This window comes from Rattus norvegicus, chromosome 13 (genome assembly GCF_021556685.1).
Source record: "Rattus norvegicus strain SHRSP/BbbUtx chromosome 13, alternate assembly SHRSP_T2T, whole genome shotgun sequence".
NCBI lineage: Eukaryota > Metazoa > Chordata > Mammalia > Rodentia > Muridae > Rattus > Rattus norvegicus.
In genome coordinates this window covers 75533851-75551510 of record NC_141546.1, presented here as the reverse complement: position 1 = coordinate 75551510, position 17660 = coordinate 75533851, and the positions used below count along the sequence as shown (strand labels likewise).

Here is a 17660-nt window from a genome sequence, read left to right as displayed (position 1 = left end):
ATTCAATATTTGCAAGTGAAGATATCGATTTGAGTGACAGAACACTTGCATAACATGATTGATACCTTGAATTCTTGAGAAAGAGGAAGAAAGCAAACATTTAAGAAGAAAATACCAGAGAATATCTCCCTCGCCCCCTTGTGGTCAGCTAGAAAAAATCGAACTAGGAAGGGAAAAGAATTATTTTGTAATGTAATCAAGAATGAAATCACAAGAATTGTGGTTCAGTGAAAGAGAACTTAATGGAATTACTTGACCAGTTATGTAGTATTGAATGTATACGTATTTAGAGATCATTGTCTTTTAACCACTTCAGGCGAATTTGGAAGTACTGAAAACATATCAAGTCCCTTTCTTCTTTTTTTTTTTAAATTTATTTAATACTTAATAATCATTCTTTGGTTTCCGGGCAAACATCCCCCTCCCCCCTCCCCTTCCTTATGGGTGTTCCCCTCCCAACTCTCCCCCCATTGCCGCCCTCCCCCCAACAGTTTAGTTCACTGGGGGTTCAGTCTTAGCAGGACCCAGGGCTTCCCCTTCCACTGGTGCTCTTACTAGGATATTCACTGCTACCTATGAGGTCAGAGTCCAGGGTCAGTCCATGTATAGTCTTTAGGTAGTGGCTTAGTCCCTGGAAGCTCTGGTTGCTTGGCATTGTTGTACATATGGGGTCTCGAGCCCCTTCAAGCTCTTCCAGTTCTTTCTCTGATTCCTTCAACGGGGGTCCTATTCTCAGTTCAGTGGTTTGCTGCTGGCATTCGCCTCTGTATTTGCTGTATTCTGGCTGTGTCTCTCAGGAGAGATCTACATCCAGCTCCTGTCTGTCTGCACTTCTTTGCTTCATCCATCTTGTCTAATTGGGTGGCTGTATATGTATGGGCCACATGTGGGGCAGGCTCTGAATGGGTGTTCCTTCAGTCTCTGTTTTAATCTTTGCCTCTCTCTTCCCTGCCAATGGTATTCTTGTTCCCCTTTTAGAGAAGAAGTGAAGCATTCACATTTTGATCATCTGTCTTGAGTTTCATTTGTTCTAGGCATCTAGGGTAATTCAAGCATTTGGACTAATAGCCACTTATCAGTGAGTGCATACCATGTATGTCTTTCTGTGATTGGGTTAGCTCACTCAGGATGATATTTTCCAGTTCCAACCATTTGCCTACGAATTTCATAAACTCATTGTTTTTGATAGCTGAGTAATATTCCATTGTGTAGATGTACCACATTTTCTGTATTCATTCCTCTGTTGAAGGGCATCTGGGTTCTTTCCAGCTTCTGGCTATTATAAATAAGGCTGCGATGAACATAGTGGAGCACGTGTCTTTTTTATATGTTGGGGCATCTTTTGGGTATATGCCCAAGAGAGGTATAGCTGGATCCTCAGGCAGTTCAATGTCCAATTTTCTGAGGAACCTCCAGACTGATTTCCAGAATGGTTGTACCAGTCTGCAATCCCACCAACAATGGAGGAGTGTTCCTCTTTCTCCGCATCCTCGCCAGCATCTGCTGTCACCTGAGTTTTTGATCTTAGCCATTCTCACTGGTGTGAGGTGAAATCTCAGGGTTGTTTTGATTTGCATTTCCCTTATGACTAAAGATGTTGAACATTTCTTTAGGTGTTTCTCAGCCATTCGGCATTCCTCAGCTGTGAATTCTTTGTTTAGCTCTGAACCCCATTTTTTAATAGGGTTATTTGTCTCCCTGTGGTCTAACTTCTTGAGTTCTTTGTATATTTTGGATATAAGTCCTCTATCTGTTGTAGGATTGGTAAAGATCTTTTCCCAATCTGTTGGTTGCCGATTTGTCCTAACCACAGTGTCCTTTGCCTTACAGAAGCTTTGCAGTTTTATGAGATCCCATTTGTCGATTCTTGATCTTAGAGCATAAGCCATTGGTGTTTTGTTCAGGAAATTTTTTCCAGTGCCCATGTGTTCCAGATGCTTCCCTAGTTTTTCTTCTATTAGTTTGAGTGTGTCTGGTTTGATGTGGAGGTCCTTGATTCACTTGGACTTAAGCTTTGTACAGGGTGATAAGCATGGATCGATCTGCATTCTTCTACATGTTGCCCTCCAGTTGAACCAGCACCATTTGCTGAAAATGCTATCTTTTTTCCATTGGATGGTTTTGGCTCCTTTGTCAAAAATCAAGTGACCATAGGTGTGTGGGTTCATTTCTGGGTCTTCAATTCTATTCCATTGTTCTATCTGTCTGTCTCTGTACCAATACCATGCAGTTTTTATCACTATTGCTCTGTAATACTGCTTGAGTTCAGGGATAGTGATTCCCCCTGAAGTCCTTTTATTGTTGAGGATAGTTTTAGCTATCCTGGGTTTTTTGTTATTCCAGGTGAATTTGCAAATTGTTCTGTCTAACTCTTTGAAGAATTGGATTGGTATTTTGATGGGGATTGCATTGAATCTGTAGATCGCTTTTGGTAAAATGACGATTTTTACTATATTAATCCTGCCAATCCATGAGCATGGGAGATCTTTCCATCTTCTGAGGTCTTCTTCAATTTCCTTCTTCAGTGTCTTGAAGTTCTTATTGTACAGATCTTTTACTTGCTTGGTTAAAGTCATACCGAGGTACTTTATATTATTTGGGTCTATTATGAAGGGTGTCATTTCCCTAATTTCTTTCTCGGCTTGTTTCTCTTTTGCGTAGAGGAAGGCTACTGATTTATTTGAGTTAATTTTATACCCAGCCACTTTGCTGAAGTTGTTTATCAGCTTTAGTAGTTCTCTGGTGGAACTTTTGGGATCACTTAAATAAACTATCATATCATCTGCAAATAGTGATATTTTGACTTCTTCTTTTCCGATCTGTATCCCCTTGACCTCCTTTTGTTGTCTGATTGCTCTGGCTAGAACTTCAAGAACTATATTGAATAAGTAGGGAGAGAGTGGGCAGCCTTGTCTAGTCCCTGATTTTAGTGGGATTGCTTCAAGTTTCTCTCCATTTAGTTTAATGTTAGCAACTGGTTTGCTGTATATGGCTTTTACTATGTTTAGGTATGGGCCTTGAATTCCTATACTTTCCAGGACTTTTATCATGAAGGGGTGTTGAATTTTGTCAAATGCTTTCTCAGCATCTAATGATCATGTGGTTTTGTTCTTTCAGTTTGTTTATATAATGGATCACGTTGATGGTTTTCCGTATATTAAACCATCCCTGCATGCCTGGGATGAAGCCTACTTGATCATGGTGGATGATTGTTTTGATGTGCTCTTGGATTCGGTTTGCCAGAATTTTATTGAGTATTTTTGCGTCGATATTCATAAGGGAAATTGGTCTGAAGTTCTCTTTCTTTGTTGGGTCTTTGTGTGGTTTAGGTATAAGAGTAATTGTGGCTTTATAGAAGGAATTCGGGAGTGCTCCATCTGTTTCAATTTTGTGGAATAGTTTGGATAATATTGGTATGAGGTCTTCCATGAAGGTCTGATAGAATTCTGCACTAAACCCGTCTGGACCTGGGCTCTTTTTGGTTGGGAGACCTTTAATGACTGCTTCTATTTCCTTAGGAGTTATGGGGTTGTTTAAATGGTTTATCTGTTCCTGATTTAACTTCGGTACCTGGTATCTGTCTAGGAAATTGTCCATTTCCTGTAGATTTTCAAGTTTTGTTGAATATAGGCTTTTATAGTAAGATCTGATGATTTTTTGAATTTCCTCTGAATCTGTAGTTATGTCTCCCTTTTCATTTCTGATTTTGTTAATTTGGACGCACTCTCTGTGTCCTCTGGTTAGTCTGGCTAAGGGTGTATCTATCTTGTTGATTTTCTCAAAGAACCAACTTTTGGTTCTGTTGATTCTTTCTATGGTCCTTTTTGTTTCTACTTGGTTGATTTCAGCTCTGAGTTTTATTATTTCCTGCCTTCTACTCCTCCTGGGTGTACTTGCTTCTTTTTGTTCTAGAGCTTTTAGGTGTGCTGTCAAGCTGCTGACATATGCTCTTTCCTGTTTCTTTCTGCAGGCACTCAGCGTTATGAGTTTTCCTCTTAGCACAGCTTTCATTGTGTCCCATAAGTTTGGGTATGTTGTACCTTTGTTTTCATTGAATTCTAAAAAGTCTTTAATTTCTTTCTTTATTTCTTCCTTGACCAGGTTATCATTGAGTAGAGCATTGTTCAATTTCCACGTATATGTGGGCATTCTTCCATTATTGTTATTGAAGATCAGTTTTCGGCCGTGGTGGTCCGATAGCACGCATGGGATTATTTCTATCTTTCTGTACCTGTTGAGGCCCATTTTTTGACCAGTTATATGGTCAGTTTTGGAGAAAGTACCATGAGGATCTGAGAAGAAAGTATATCCTTTTGCTTTAGGATAGAATGTTCTATAAATATCCGATAAGTCCATTTGGCTCATGACTTCTCTTAGTCTGTTTACGTCTCTGTTTAATTTCTGTTTCCATGATCTGTCCATTGATGAGAGTGGGGTGTTGAAATCTCCTCCTATTATTGTGTGAGGTGCAATGTGTGTTTTGAGCTTTAGTAAGGTTTCTTTTACGTATGTAGGTGCCCTTGTATTTGGGGCATAGATATTTAGGATTGAGAGTTCATCTTGGTGGATTTTTCCTTTGATGAATATGAAGTGTCCTTCCTTATCTTTTTTGATGACTTTTAGTTGAAAATTGATTTTATCTGATATTAGAATGACTACTCCAGCTTGCTTCTTCCGACCATTTGCTTGGAAAGTTGTTTTCCAGCCTTTCACTCTGAGGTAGTGTCTGTCTTTGTCTCTGAGGTGTGTTTCCTGTAGGCAGCAGAATGCAGGGTCCTCGTTGCGTATCCATTTGTTAATCTTTGTCTTTTTATTGGGGAGTTGAGGCCATTGATGTTGAGAGATATTAAGGAATAGTGATTATTGCTTCCCTTTATATTCATATTTGGATGTGAGGTTATGTTTGTGTGCTTTTCTTCTCTTTGTTTTGTTGCCAAGACGATTAGTTTCTTGCTTCTTCTAGGGTATAGCTTGTCTCCTTATGTTGGGCTTTACCATTTATTATCCTTTGTAGTGCTGGATTTGTAGAAAGATATTGTGTAAATTTGGTTTTGTCATGGAATATCTTGGTTTCTCCATCTATGTTAATTGAGAGATTTGCAGGATACAGTAACCTGGGCTGGCATTTGTGTTCTCTTAGGGTCTGTATGACATCTGTCCAGGATCTTCTGGCCTTCATAGTATCTGGCGAAAAGTCTGGTGTGATTCTGATAGGTCTGCCTTTATATGTTACTTGACCTTTTTCCCTTACTGCTTTTAATATTCTTTCTTTATTTTGTGCGTTTGGTGTTTTGACTAATATGTGACGGGAGGTGTTTCTTTTCTGGTCCAATCTATTTGGAGTTCTGTAGGCTTCTTGTATGCCTATGGGTATCTCTTTTTTTTAGGTTAGGGAAGTTTTCTTCTATGATTTTGTTGAAGATATTTACTGGTCCTTTGAGCTGGGAGTCTTCACTCTCTTCTATACCTATTATCCTTAGGTTTGATCTTCTCATTGAGTCCTGGATTTCCTGTATGTTTTGGACCAGTAGCTTTTTCCGCTTTACATTATCTTTGACAGTTGAGTCAATGATTTCTATGGAATCTTCTGCTCCCGAGATTCTCTCTTCCATCTCTTGTATTCTGTTGGTGAAGCTTGTATCTACAGCTCCTTGTCTCTTCTTTTGCTTTTCTATATCCAGGGTTGTTTCCATGTGTTCTTTCTTGATTGCTTCTATTTCCATTTTTAATTCCTTCAACTGTTTGATTGTGTTTTCCTGTAATTCTTTCAGGGATTTTTGCGATTCCTCTCTGTAGGCTTCTACTTGTTTATTAATGTTTTCCTGTGTTTCTCTAAGGGAGTTCTTCACGTCTTTCTTGACGTCCTCCAGCATCATGATCAAATATGATTTTGAAACTAGATCTTCCTTTTCAGGTGTGTTTGGATATTCCATGTTTATTTTGGTGGGAGAATTGGGCTCCGATGATGCCATGTAGTCTTAGTTTCTGTTGCTTGGGTTCCTGCGCTTGCCTCTCGCCATCAGATTATCTCTAGTGTTACTTCGTTCTGCTATTTCTGACAGTGGCTAGACTGTCCTATAAGCCTGTGTGTCAGGAGTGCTGTAGACCTGTTTTCCTGTTTTCTTTCAGCCAGTTATGGGGACAGAGTGTTCTGCTTTTGGGCGTGTAGTTTTTCCTCTCTACAGGTCTTCAGCTGTTCCTGTGGGCCTGTGTCTTGAGTTCACCAGGCAGGTCACTTGCAGCAGAAAAGTTGGTCTCACGTGTGGTCCCGAGGCTCAAGTTTGCTCGCGGGGTGCTGCCCACGAGCTCTCTGCGGAGGCAGCAAGCAGGAAGATCTGCGCCGCCCTTTTCCGGGAGCTTCCGTGCACTAGGGTTCCAGATGGCGTTTGGTGTATTCCTCTGGCGTCCGAGATGTGTATGCAGAGTGCAGTCTCTTCTGGTTTCCCAGGCGTGTCTGCCTCTCTGAAGGTTTAGCTCTCCCTCCCACGGGATTTGGGTGCAGAGAACTGTTTATCCGGTCTGTTTTCTTCAGGTTCCTGTGGTGTTTCAGGCAGGGGTCCTGCCGCTCCTGAGCCCTCCCCTACGGGAACCCAGAGGCCTTATACAGTTTCCCCTTGGGCCAGGGATGTGGTCAGGGGTGGGCAGTGTTGGTGGTCTCCTCCGCTCTGCAGTCTCGGGAGTGCCCACCTGTCCAGGCGGTGAGGTCTCTCTCCCACGGGGTTTGGGAGCAGAGAGCTGCTCATCAAGTCCCTTTCAATTCCCTTTTTGTTATGTTGATTATGTATTACACATACATACATTGAAAAACCCAAGAGACAGTGTAATATATGTATTGTAAAGAATTTGTAAGGGGAAATATCCGTTTATTTATTTTATAGTTTTTTGAGACAGGGTTTCTCTGTGTAGGTAGCCCTGGCTGTCCTGAATTTGCTCTGAAGAATAGGCTGGCCTCAAACTCAGCCATCCTCCTGCCCAGACCTCCTGAGTGCTGAAGGCATGCACCATTACTGCCTGGCAGAATTTTTCCATATTTTTTGTTTCTGTTTTTGTTCAATTTTTTTTTTTTTTCGGAGCTGGGGGCCGAACCCAGGGCCTTGTGCTTGCTAGGCAAGCGCTCTACCACTGAGCTAAATCCCCAACCCCCTTTTGTTCACTTTTTATACTCTAGATTGCCCTATGGTATTATTTTCTTCGGGTGGACATGCTTGTGGTAGGTAGCCTTTCTTTCAGCGTGGGTTTCGAGTGTTCAGTTTTCTTTATGAGGAAATGCTGGTGGATAGTTTTGAATGGTTGGTCTTCCAGTTTGTGAAAGATGTTCACTGCCTTCTCATTTCTATAGTTTTTTTATTTTTAAAATTTATTTTTTATTTCATTTACGCTTGTTTCTCTGTGTGTGTTATGTTTGTGAAGCCTCACAAGGGTGTGCAGGTACTGCCCAGAAGCAGCAGGGGAAATTGGATCCCTAGAACTGAGGTTACAGGTGGTTGTGGGTCACCCACCATGGTTGCCAGGTCCAAAATTCAGGTCCTTTTGAAGAGCAGCAAACACTTTTAACCTCTGAGAGAGTTCTTCAGCCCCTCTACAGTTTCAGATGAGAGAATGTCTGTAGTCTACTCCCTTGCCTCCATTTTCTCTTATAGTACCTGGGAGTTGAATTTAGAGCTTTGGGTGATGCTGGGCAGCACTGATCCATCCGTATGCTCAGCTTTCCTTTCCTTTGTTACTTTGAGACTATGACTTGCCAGCTTGCCCATGCTGACTTTAACTTGCTCTGTACCCCAGGGAGGCCTTAAACTTAAACTCTTGCCTTTTCCTTCCAAAATAGCTGGGATGATAAGCCTGCACAGTTAGGTCAGCGGCTTGATTCCTGGGTGTAGTTTTCTTTGGTTCTGTTTTTTAAAGAATCATTGAGATTCTTGAATATGGACATTCATCTATTTAACCAAGTTTGGGAAAATTTTTAACCATTTATTTTTTTCCCTTGGCAGTTATAACCCTTTTCCCCACATTAAATTCTTTTGTATTCCTGGAACTTATTTAACAAATGTTCTACATTTGCATGTTATCTTGAGCCTGAACAGAGTCTTTCTTGGGAGCTTTCAGTTCCTCTTATTTCATTTTCCTGAAGTTGAAAGAATTTTCTGTAACGATTTTTCTTCTACAGAAAAACGTATCCTGTGTAATAACCTTCCAGAGAATATTTCATTTTTAGATCCTAATTTATTCTGATTTAGAATTTTAGTTATTTCTTTTTCTTTTTCTTCTTATTTTGTTAAAAATTAAAATCCTTATTCATATTTGTAATAATTTAAAGGATTTGCTTACTAACTTTATTGTCATAATTTTTAGGTCCAATTTTATCTACTATTGTTTTGTGTTTTGAATATATACTTACGAATCTTTTGTGCCCAGATTTATAGAATATTTATATTTATTTTCTCCATTAATTAATTAATTAATAGTCTCATAAAAAGTCTCCTCAGTTTTAGAAACCTTGTAATGTGAATGTCAGTGAGCTTCCCTAGTAGGTATTTTGCTTGCTAGTCACCACTGCATGGTTTTACTCCTAGACCTTGTTTATTGCTTTATATTTCTTACTAAGCTGACTGAAATGTATAACAACATATGTGCATGTAATAATAATACTAAAATAACTTAAATCTTGATATTTACCTATAGTGTATTAAATACAGTTAATGACCTAAACGATTTTTAGTCTTAAAAAATAAATTTTCAGATATTCTCTAACAATAACCAGCTTTTAAAAAATGTTGTGAATTGAATTATGTATGTACTCCCACAAACCGTTCATTATGCAGAGTGGAAAAGTTGGATGAAACAATTGTAAAAATTATTGAAGGAAAACTTCATTAGAGTACTTAATAGTTCACACAGGCTAGTGAGCCAGCAAAAGGAAAATGAAGAAATGACCCTGTGTTTATGGAATGTGTACTAGTGACTTGATTTTCTTTCTTTCTTTTTTTTTCCAGAAATTTCCACACCCAGACCATCTTCTCCAAGTGGATTTCCTGAAGAAGACAGTGTTCTCTTTAACAAGTTGACATACTTAGGATGTATGAAGGTTTCTTCCCCACGTAGTGAAGGGGAGGCTTTACGTGCAATGGCCACCATGAGAGCTTCCAGTCAATACCCCTTTGCTGTTACTCTGTATGTGCCCAATGTTCCAGAAGGATCCGTGAGGTGCGTCTTAATGTTCTTTTTCCTAATGTGTGAGTGAGTATTCTGAGTGGTGGTCAGTATATTGTTTCATAAATCAAATGTAGGTCTCAACTATGAGTTCACTTTACTCGCTAGACTCACAACACAAATTAAAAATTTCAGTTAGCTGAGAACTTGTTTTTGTTTAGAGAAGGTATTTTCAAAATTATTAGGGTAGCAAGTTAAGTACAAAGGAGTGACTAATCACAGTGCAATTTACAAAGTTTTGATAAAGATGTTTTTAGCATCTTAGGAAGACATTGAGTTAGTATATTATTTGTGTGGAGTATTGTGGGGATGCATAGATGTGTGGAGGCAGAAGACACCCACTGGTGGCATTCTTTAGGTGCTGTCTATCTTTTAAAAATTTAAATTAAAAAAATTGAGTCAAAGTCTCTTAGTGGCCTGGAATTTGCCACATTGGTTAGGCTGGCTTGCTGGCCTGCCTGTGAGAGCTTCAGGAACCCCCTGTTGACCTCCCCAGCACTACTGTTATAAGCACAGGCTACCACACCCGGGTTCTTTTCTTTTCTGTGGGTTCCAGAGGCCTTCTCTGATCCTCTAACTTGTAAAGCAAGCACTTTCCTTTGTCTCCCAAGCCTTCAAAGTGAGAGGCAGAGACAGGCAGATCCCTGGGTTTGCTGTTTGCTGCAGTCCCAGTCACAGGTTGCAGTGAGACATTTTGTCTCAAACAACAAAGTGAGCAAGAACTTTTATTGTACAAAACAGGGCCTGAGGTTGGGTCACTGCCACTGGAAAAAAAAATCACAGTGTGTCAGTATGCCTGTGACCCCAGTGTTGAGGGACAGAATCAGACAGGATTGATGGGGTTTGCTGGCTGCCACTCCAAGTGGAAAAGTCAAAACAGCAGCAAAGAAAACAAAGTGGAATGCTCTTAAGGATTGATGACTGAGGTTGACTTCTAACCTCTCCATCTACATGTTACATGTACATGAATGTGCATTTTTACTTGCACACATAAACATCTACAAATACAAACCCTCAGATAACAAATATACACCAACACACATAGAAAAAGAAAGGAATAAGAAAGAAATCAACTTTCAATGATCAGTGCTGTTTGTTTTCCCACTATCACATGTCTTTATTTCCATAGATCTGAAAAATGCTTCTTAAAAAAATTCTTTACCAGGTGTGGGGCGTGGTGGTGGCTCACATCTCAGGTAGAGGCAGTTTGTATCTCTGAGATCAACGACAGCCTGGTCTATAAAATGAGTTTCAGGGAGGCAATAACTGTGTAATAGAGAAACCTTAACTCAACAAACAAACTAACCAAACAAAAACAGGTAGAAATTCTTGGACAGTTTGATGTCTATATATGTTGAGTTCAGGGCATTTTCACCTGTCCTCTGTAATCCTTGTCTAGCCCACCCTCTCTTCTGCTGAAATCTTTTTATCTCAATAATCTTCCTCCTACTTTGATGTCCCCCCCAGCCCCCATACTGATTCTGCTTTTTATACAAGATCAAAATTGTTGGAATGAGAAATATCTGTATCTCTCTCTCTCTCTCTCTCTCTCTCTATATATATATATATATATATATATATATATACATATATACATATATATATACACACACACATATATATGATATATAGTTATATAGTTGACTTTGAAGAGTATATGAGTTGGCTCCTAGGAAATACAAGAATTAAGAAATTGTTAAAGCAAAATGATTTTGAGTATATAGTGTATGTATATGTTTGTGTGTAAGATTTTCTATAACATGAAGATAATTTTTTACTTTAACTGTGATTTTAAGGTAGTTACATTATGTTATCATATATTGACATGATTTGTTCTTTGATAGTTGATATTTTATGTCTTTTTTTATTACTGCAGAATCATCGACCAGTCAAGCAATGTGGAGATAGCATCTTTTCCAATTTATAAAGTCTTGTTCTGTGCGCGTGGGCATGATGGGACAACAGAGAGCAATTGCTTTGCATTTACAGAGAGTTCTCATGGTTCAGAAGAGTTTCAGATACACGTTTTCTCCTGTGAAATTAAAGAGGCAGTAAGTATGATATGATATAGCAATTTTCTTACAGGATTGAATTGGGATAATATTTTTGAACTCTTTATTTCCCTGTCATAGAAAGAGATGATGTAAACTTGGAGACTGTAGAGACCATGTTAATATTTGCAATAGCATGGAATTGAGTATAGAAAGCTAACTAAGTCTGATTTATTGTGCATAACATGATATTGTAGGTACACCGGGTGTAATAGAAAATACCATTTGGTAAATTGTCCTTCTACCGTATGGTTACTGTAGTGAATTTGTTTATGCTCAGAAATGATGAGTACTTTTGTGCCTGTTATTATTTTGCTCAAGTTCAGTGGCTATAGTCTTTGATTCTTTGCTGGGCTTGATAGTTGTATAATGTTACTTGTGAATTATACACACAGTGTTTCTTAGATCTGTTGATTTCACTGGTGATACTTGTTACCACTTACAGCCTTGAGTTCATTCTTGAGTTGGTCCAGTTTAAAATACAAATGTTCATACAGGGAACCTTTAGTCCTTTGAAGATGTCAGTAAATTATTATTTACAATTATTATTAACTTAGTAGTTATTAGCAATTATTATTAACTAGTAGTTCATTCTTTCATTGGAGTAATAGTTCAGAATCAAATACTTGCAAATACACTATTTTCTGAGTTTATTGTTTTGCCCCTTCCCACCTCAAGTTATATTAATTTAGTCCTTGAAGCATTTCAAAGGCTTTGAAAAGGTATTTTATACTCAGGAGGCAGAGGCGATGGATCTCTGAGTTTGAGGCCAGCCTGGTCCACAGAGTGAATTCCAGGACAGCCAGGGCTATACAGAGAAACCCTGTCTCAAAACACAAAACACACACACACACACACACACACACACACACACACACACACACACACACACACACATGCACGCATGCACACACACACACACACACACAAACAACAACAAAAAAAGAAAGTAGGTTTGTGTGGGCAAGTTTTTGGGTGTGCTTGCGTTTGAAACTTATTTTGTCAAAAAAATAAATAAAAGCAATTCTAGTCTTTAGTTACCATGCAGAATGAACACATAATTTTAATTATAGATGTTTTATGATCACAAAAGTGAGATCTTTCACTGAAATGTAGATCTTTGTGAGTTTAACCTCAGGTATGATTGGCTTGCTATTTCTTATGCTCTGGCAATTATTTTGCTTTGCACTAAAATGAACATGTGTGGCAACACATAATTTTTTTTCCCAGAGCTGGGGACTGAACCCAAGGCCTTGTGCTTGCTAGGCAAGTGCTCTACCACTGAGCTAAATCCCCAACCCCTTGGCAACACATAATTTATACTGTAACTATAGAAATTCTGTGTCAGAATTCATACCTTATACAGACTTCAAGTGGCTAGTATTGGTTTTTTAGATGAAGTCAGTCTGAACTGTGTACTGACTTCTTTCTGAAAAGCTATGATTGGCAAGAGTGAGTGGGTCCGTGTGCTGTTAGTGTACCTGGCATGTGGTAGACATGAATGGAAGCCTGTTGAGACAGTACATGGGTTTTGTGAACATAGGGCTATTTCTGGTCCTCACATGCTCCACACAGATGTGGGAAACAAATTGGTAGAGTCCTGGCATTTCATGTTGACAGCTGTCACTTAATATACCTGTATGGTACGGTGTCACTGGAGCTGAACAGTAAGGAGACAAGCTCTGAAGAATTGAAGACCCACTGCTGTGAGATGAAGTGCTGCTCCAGGAGGAAATGAAAAGGGAACCTTGCTGCAAGGACTTCTGTGACTGATGGTATGTAACTCTGCTTTGGCAGTACAGTATCTATTTATTTATGAATGGAGGAGTTGTTTATTGTTTAAGACCTTTTAACAGTGGGTGACCAAAGGGGAGGGTGGAAAATTCTTGACATAAATTTGGAGATATTACTATTTATGACATTTCTAGACTGTATTGCTGGTTGTGGGAAAGTGATTTTCATGTATAAATTTTTTCCATCTTTATTAAATTGGGTATTTCTTATTTACATTTCAAATGTTATTCCCTTTCCCAGTTCCAGGTCAACATCCCCCTAACTCCTTCCCCTCCCCTTCTCTATGGGTGTTCCCCTCCCCATCCTCCCCCCATTACCGTCCTCCCCCCAATGATCTCGTTCACTGGGGATCCAGCCTTGGCAGGGCCAAGGGCTTCCCCTTCCACTGGTGCTCTTACTAGGCTACTCATTGCTACCTATGCAGTTGGAGCCCAGGGTCAGTCCATGTATAGTTTTTGGGTAGTAGCTTAGTCCCTGGAATAAATTTTTAAAAACACAATTTTAGAGTGTTTTATTGTCAGTCATTGTTGGTCAGAATATATTGTTTGAAAAATGAGTTATACGGCCATGGCCATTAAACTTTATTAAGAGGGAACATTTCTAAATGTCAGGTAACCCAGTATATATAGAGAGCTTATGTCAGGCATTATATGAAGCATCTATTTGATTGATCCTCATAACATCCCATGGTATGGATAGGATTTATTTATTTGTGTTTCTGTTTGCCTGGAACAACCATAACTTGTGCCTACTGTCTTATATTATTAATACCCTTCATTTATTTTTAAAAAGTGTTCTGGTTTAGCTGATAGTTTGTGTGCTTACCTTTTGTTTGACCCAAAAGAAAGAAAATTGACAATAGAGCTGGGCTTCAAATTGAACTATTTAGTTCAGAAAAACTATGTATTTTAAGGAAACAACTTGTTTAAATATTGTAAAAAGCAGAGGCCAGTGAGATGGCTTGGTGGATAATGGTGCTTACTCCTAAGCTAACAACTTCAGTTTGATCCCTGGCACCTACACGGTGGATCTAAAAGGTATCTACCATCTACCCATGTGTGCAAGACAGACAGATGGACAGACAGATGGATGGACTGACACACACACACACACACACACACACACACACACACACACACACACGTGTGGGGTGGAGTGGGGGAAGGAGAGGGACAGACAGGCAAACACACTGATACATAATATGATAAAAGATTAAATTAAAATATTGTAAAAAATAAATTTAAGCTTTTGTTTTTCATTGTATTTTGTAAGTGGATTTATTAACTGCATAGCTTACATTTCAGTTATGTTTGTGGTTTACCCTAGTCTTTTCAGAATCTTTCAATATTTTTCTCACCTCATCAAAAATATACTATAAGTATACTCAGAGTTAATCTGAAACATTTTAGTTACATTTACTGGTCATTTGGTTATTTTGTTTCCCAGGAGTTTCCTGTTTTGTGGTAAAGGGATACCTTCTTGGTCGGCATGAATAGCTTAGGGACTAAAGGACAGACATTCTTATCATTTTGTACATTCTGTAGCAACGCCATAATAACTTTATCCCCTTTCCTCTTAGAGTCCCTGGATGGTACTGGAAGGCTTTTCTACTAAAGGCAAGAAGATGTTTCTTCAAGCAGTAACAGTGTGGCTACTACCAGATGGCCCATGATGCTCTTATTTCACCATGAATCGATCTCTTCAAGTAGCAGATACCAACAGTGGGAGAGGGGAAGCCCAGCCAGTGAGGGTGATGACTCTCTTGGACACTGTGCTAACAGGGACATTTAGCTTTTTGCCCTGGGCAGACTTCTGTGGTACCCTATTGGACTGGATCTTTGTAATATATTGCAAAAATAGTTGGACAGTTCAACCAGATGTATCTTAACATTTGTAATCTTTGTACAGGGAGCACGATGTAAGCCTTCTGTTTAGGTATTGCAGACAAAGTAGTAAAGAAAGATAAGGAGATACCCATGTTTCCTGTGTCTTTGTGGATAAAAGAATACTTTAAGGAACTTAGGTTATGCTAAGGTCTGTAAAAGTAACTTTTATTCTCCTGTTGTCTCCTAGGCTTACTGCTTTGCTCTGTTAACCTAGGCCTCATCCTGGAAACTTCTAGCCCTCGCACAATCTAATCTAGGCTGAATCTTTTCAACCTCTGAGACTCACTGCTGAATAAACTCACCCCTTCCTAGATCTTTCTGAACTCTGGGTGGCTGATTCAACTCAGCTGTTCTGGCTCAGACTCCTCTCCTAACTGATTGATTCAAACTGGCTTCTCTTAGCTTCTCTGAATTGCTTTGTGTGGCCTCAAACTAACTCTCGCAGTCTATTCTGATCTTCTGGCTTCTCATTTTTCTGGCTCATTCTGTCTTCGCTTATGTCTAGCTTGTTCTCGCTCTGCAACTTGTTTCTGTTCAACTCTCCCTTTAAAAACTTCTTTCTTCCTTTTTCTCTCTGCTTACACTGCTCTCTTAAATATCTTCATTTTCCTCTCTCTTTCTCTGAGAGTTGGGCATATACCTAGTCTGTCAGATCTTTCTCTCTTTCGTCACTTTGTCTGCCACTCAATTAGACGTCACTTTAATGCTTCCTTCTACAAACTAACTTTAGCTTTATTGTTTGGGATTACAGGTGTATACTAAGGACATGTGTGTATTCCAGCCAGAGGGATTAAAGGTGTGTGCTAAGGGCTGAAATAATGCTGAAATAAACAAAATAAAAGTACAACTAGAAACACAATCTTGGGATTCACAATGTGAACACAAATATCCTGAAACAAAGTTCCTTTCACCCCCGATTTGTGTGTGTGTGTATGGTACGTACATTTGTGTCTGTGTGTGTGTATGAAGGTGTGCATGTACCTATAGTCTCCTGAGTGCTAGGATTTACACACTATGCCTAACTTTTTTCATCTCTCTCCCTCTCCCTCTCCCTCCCTCCCTCCCTTTCTTTTTTTTTTTTTTTTTTTGAGACAGGGGTTCTTTGTGTATCCCTTGCTGTTTTGGAACTTGATCTCTAGAGCAAGCTGGTCTGGAACTCAGAGATCTGCCTGCCTCTGCCTCCTGAGTGTTGGGATTAAAGGCATGTACCACCACTGCCTGGCCAGTATTTTTTTTTTTTCTTTTTAAAAAACCTCTTTATGGGGCTGGAGAGATGGCTCAGTGGTTAAGAGCACTGACTGCTCTTCCAGAGGTCCTGAGTTCAATTCCCAGAAACCACATGGTGGCTCACAACCATCTGTAAAGAGATCCTATGCCCTCTTCTGGTGTGTCTGAAGACAGCTACAGTGTACTTACATATAATAAGTAAATAAGTAAACAAACAAACAAACAAACAAACAAATGAATAAATCTAAAAAAAACCTCTTTATTTTGGTTATTTTCAATGATAATACAGTCAAGTAAATTAACACACTGTTTTTCTTTTCTCATTTTTTTGATAGGGTCTAACTATAATAGCCTTTGCTGGCCTGGAATTCACTATGTAGCCCATAGAGATTTGCCTGCTTCTACCTTCCTAGTGGTAGGATTAAAGTCGAGTGCCTACCATACCCAGTTACATGCTTTTCTCATGGAGTGATATTTTAATCCACTACTTACCTTTCTTTGTTTTTAAAACATATACTTATTTATGCATATGGGTGTTTTGCTTGCATGTATGTTCGTGCAGCATGTGCATACAGTGCCTGCAGAACACAGGAGGGTATTAAATCTCCTGAAAATTGAGTACAGACAGTTGTGAGCTGCCATGTAGGTGCTGGGAGTTGAACCAAAGTCTTATGGAAGAGCAACCAGTGCTCTTAATCACTGATCCATCTCTCAAGCCCCACATTTATTTCTTGAACAAACATTTCTTGGTAATTAGTATTTCTAAAGAATAGATTGTATTAATGGATATTAATTGGAGACTGATTTTTGAAAAAGGAACTATAGGCCTGGGAGATAGCTCAGTGGTTAAGAGCACTGACTGCTTTACTAGAGGTCTGAGTTCAAATCCCAGCAACCACATGATGATTCACAACCATCTGTAATGGGATCTGATGCCCTCTTCTGGTGTGTCTGAAGACAGCTACAGTGTACTTATATATAATAAATAAATAAATCTTTTTTAAAAAAGGAGCTATAGATATATAAGTAAGTACCTTTGTCATTAAATAGCAACATTTGGATTTTTTAACTGTGTGATATCTGCCAATTTGGAAAATATTGAAGTAAAGAAAATAAAAGTACTAAAATTCTACAATTTAAGTACAATTCTATTTAAGATTGTAGTCTGTCACTTGTTCCAGAGGTCTGTGTAACCCCTATTCCCAGCAACACCAGTCAGATACCCTGTTTTGTGTCTAGTGTTTTCTGTAGATATTTGCTGTGAAAACAATTCTACTGTAGTATTTGTCAATAAACATTTGCCTTCTACAGAAAAATGCCTAATTTAGATTATTTTTGTGAGTATGTGCTTTAACAATGTGCTGTGTATTAAAGTATTTGCCATGTTATACATTTTTAATTTACTTTACATAATTGGTTGTATATACTCTAAGAACTAATGTTGATAATCAGTGTTTCCGAGCTTTATCTACTAATCGTTGTATCACCTTTTTTT

At 38.9% G+C, this 17660-nt stretch overlaps 1 protein-coding gene and 1 long non-coding RNA gene across 10 annotated transcripts in view; both read left to right on the top strand.

The window, feature by feature from the left end:
• The window catches only part of Rabgap1l (RAB GTPase activating protein 1-like), a 595723-nt gene that overhangs the window by 73593 nt on the left and 504470 nt on the right, over window positions 1-17660 (top strand). For all 9 annotated transcript variants that reach the window (XR_015635222.1, NM_001401442.2, XM_087580933.1 and 6 more), the window contains 2 exon segments: window positions 8991-9201; window positions 11084-11258. Coding sequence is in view for 8 of the 9 variants with exons in the window: in NM_001401442.2 (NP_001388371.1) it covers window positions 8991-9201; window positions 11084-11258 (386 nt within the window). In the remaining variant the exon portion in view is untranslated.
• Window positions 12928-15734, top strand: LOC148001720 (uncharacterized). The gene is made up of 3 exons (XR_015636062.1): window positions 12928-13033; window positions 14632-14802; window positions 15690-15734. It is a non-coding gene; the product is annotated as an uncharacterized LOC148001720 (long non-coding RNA).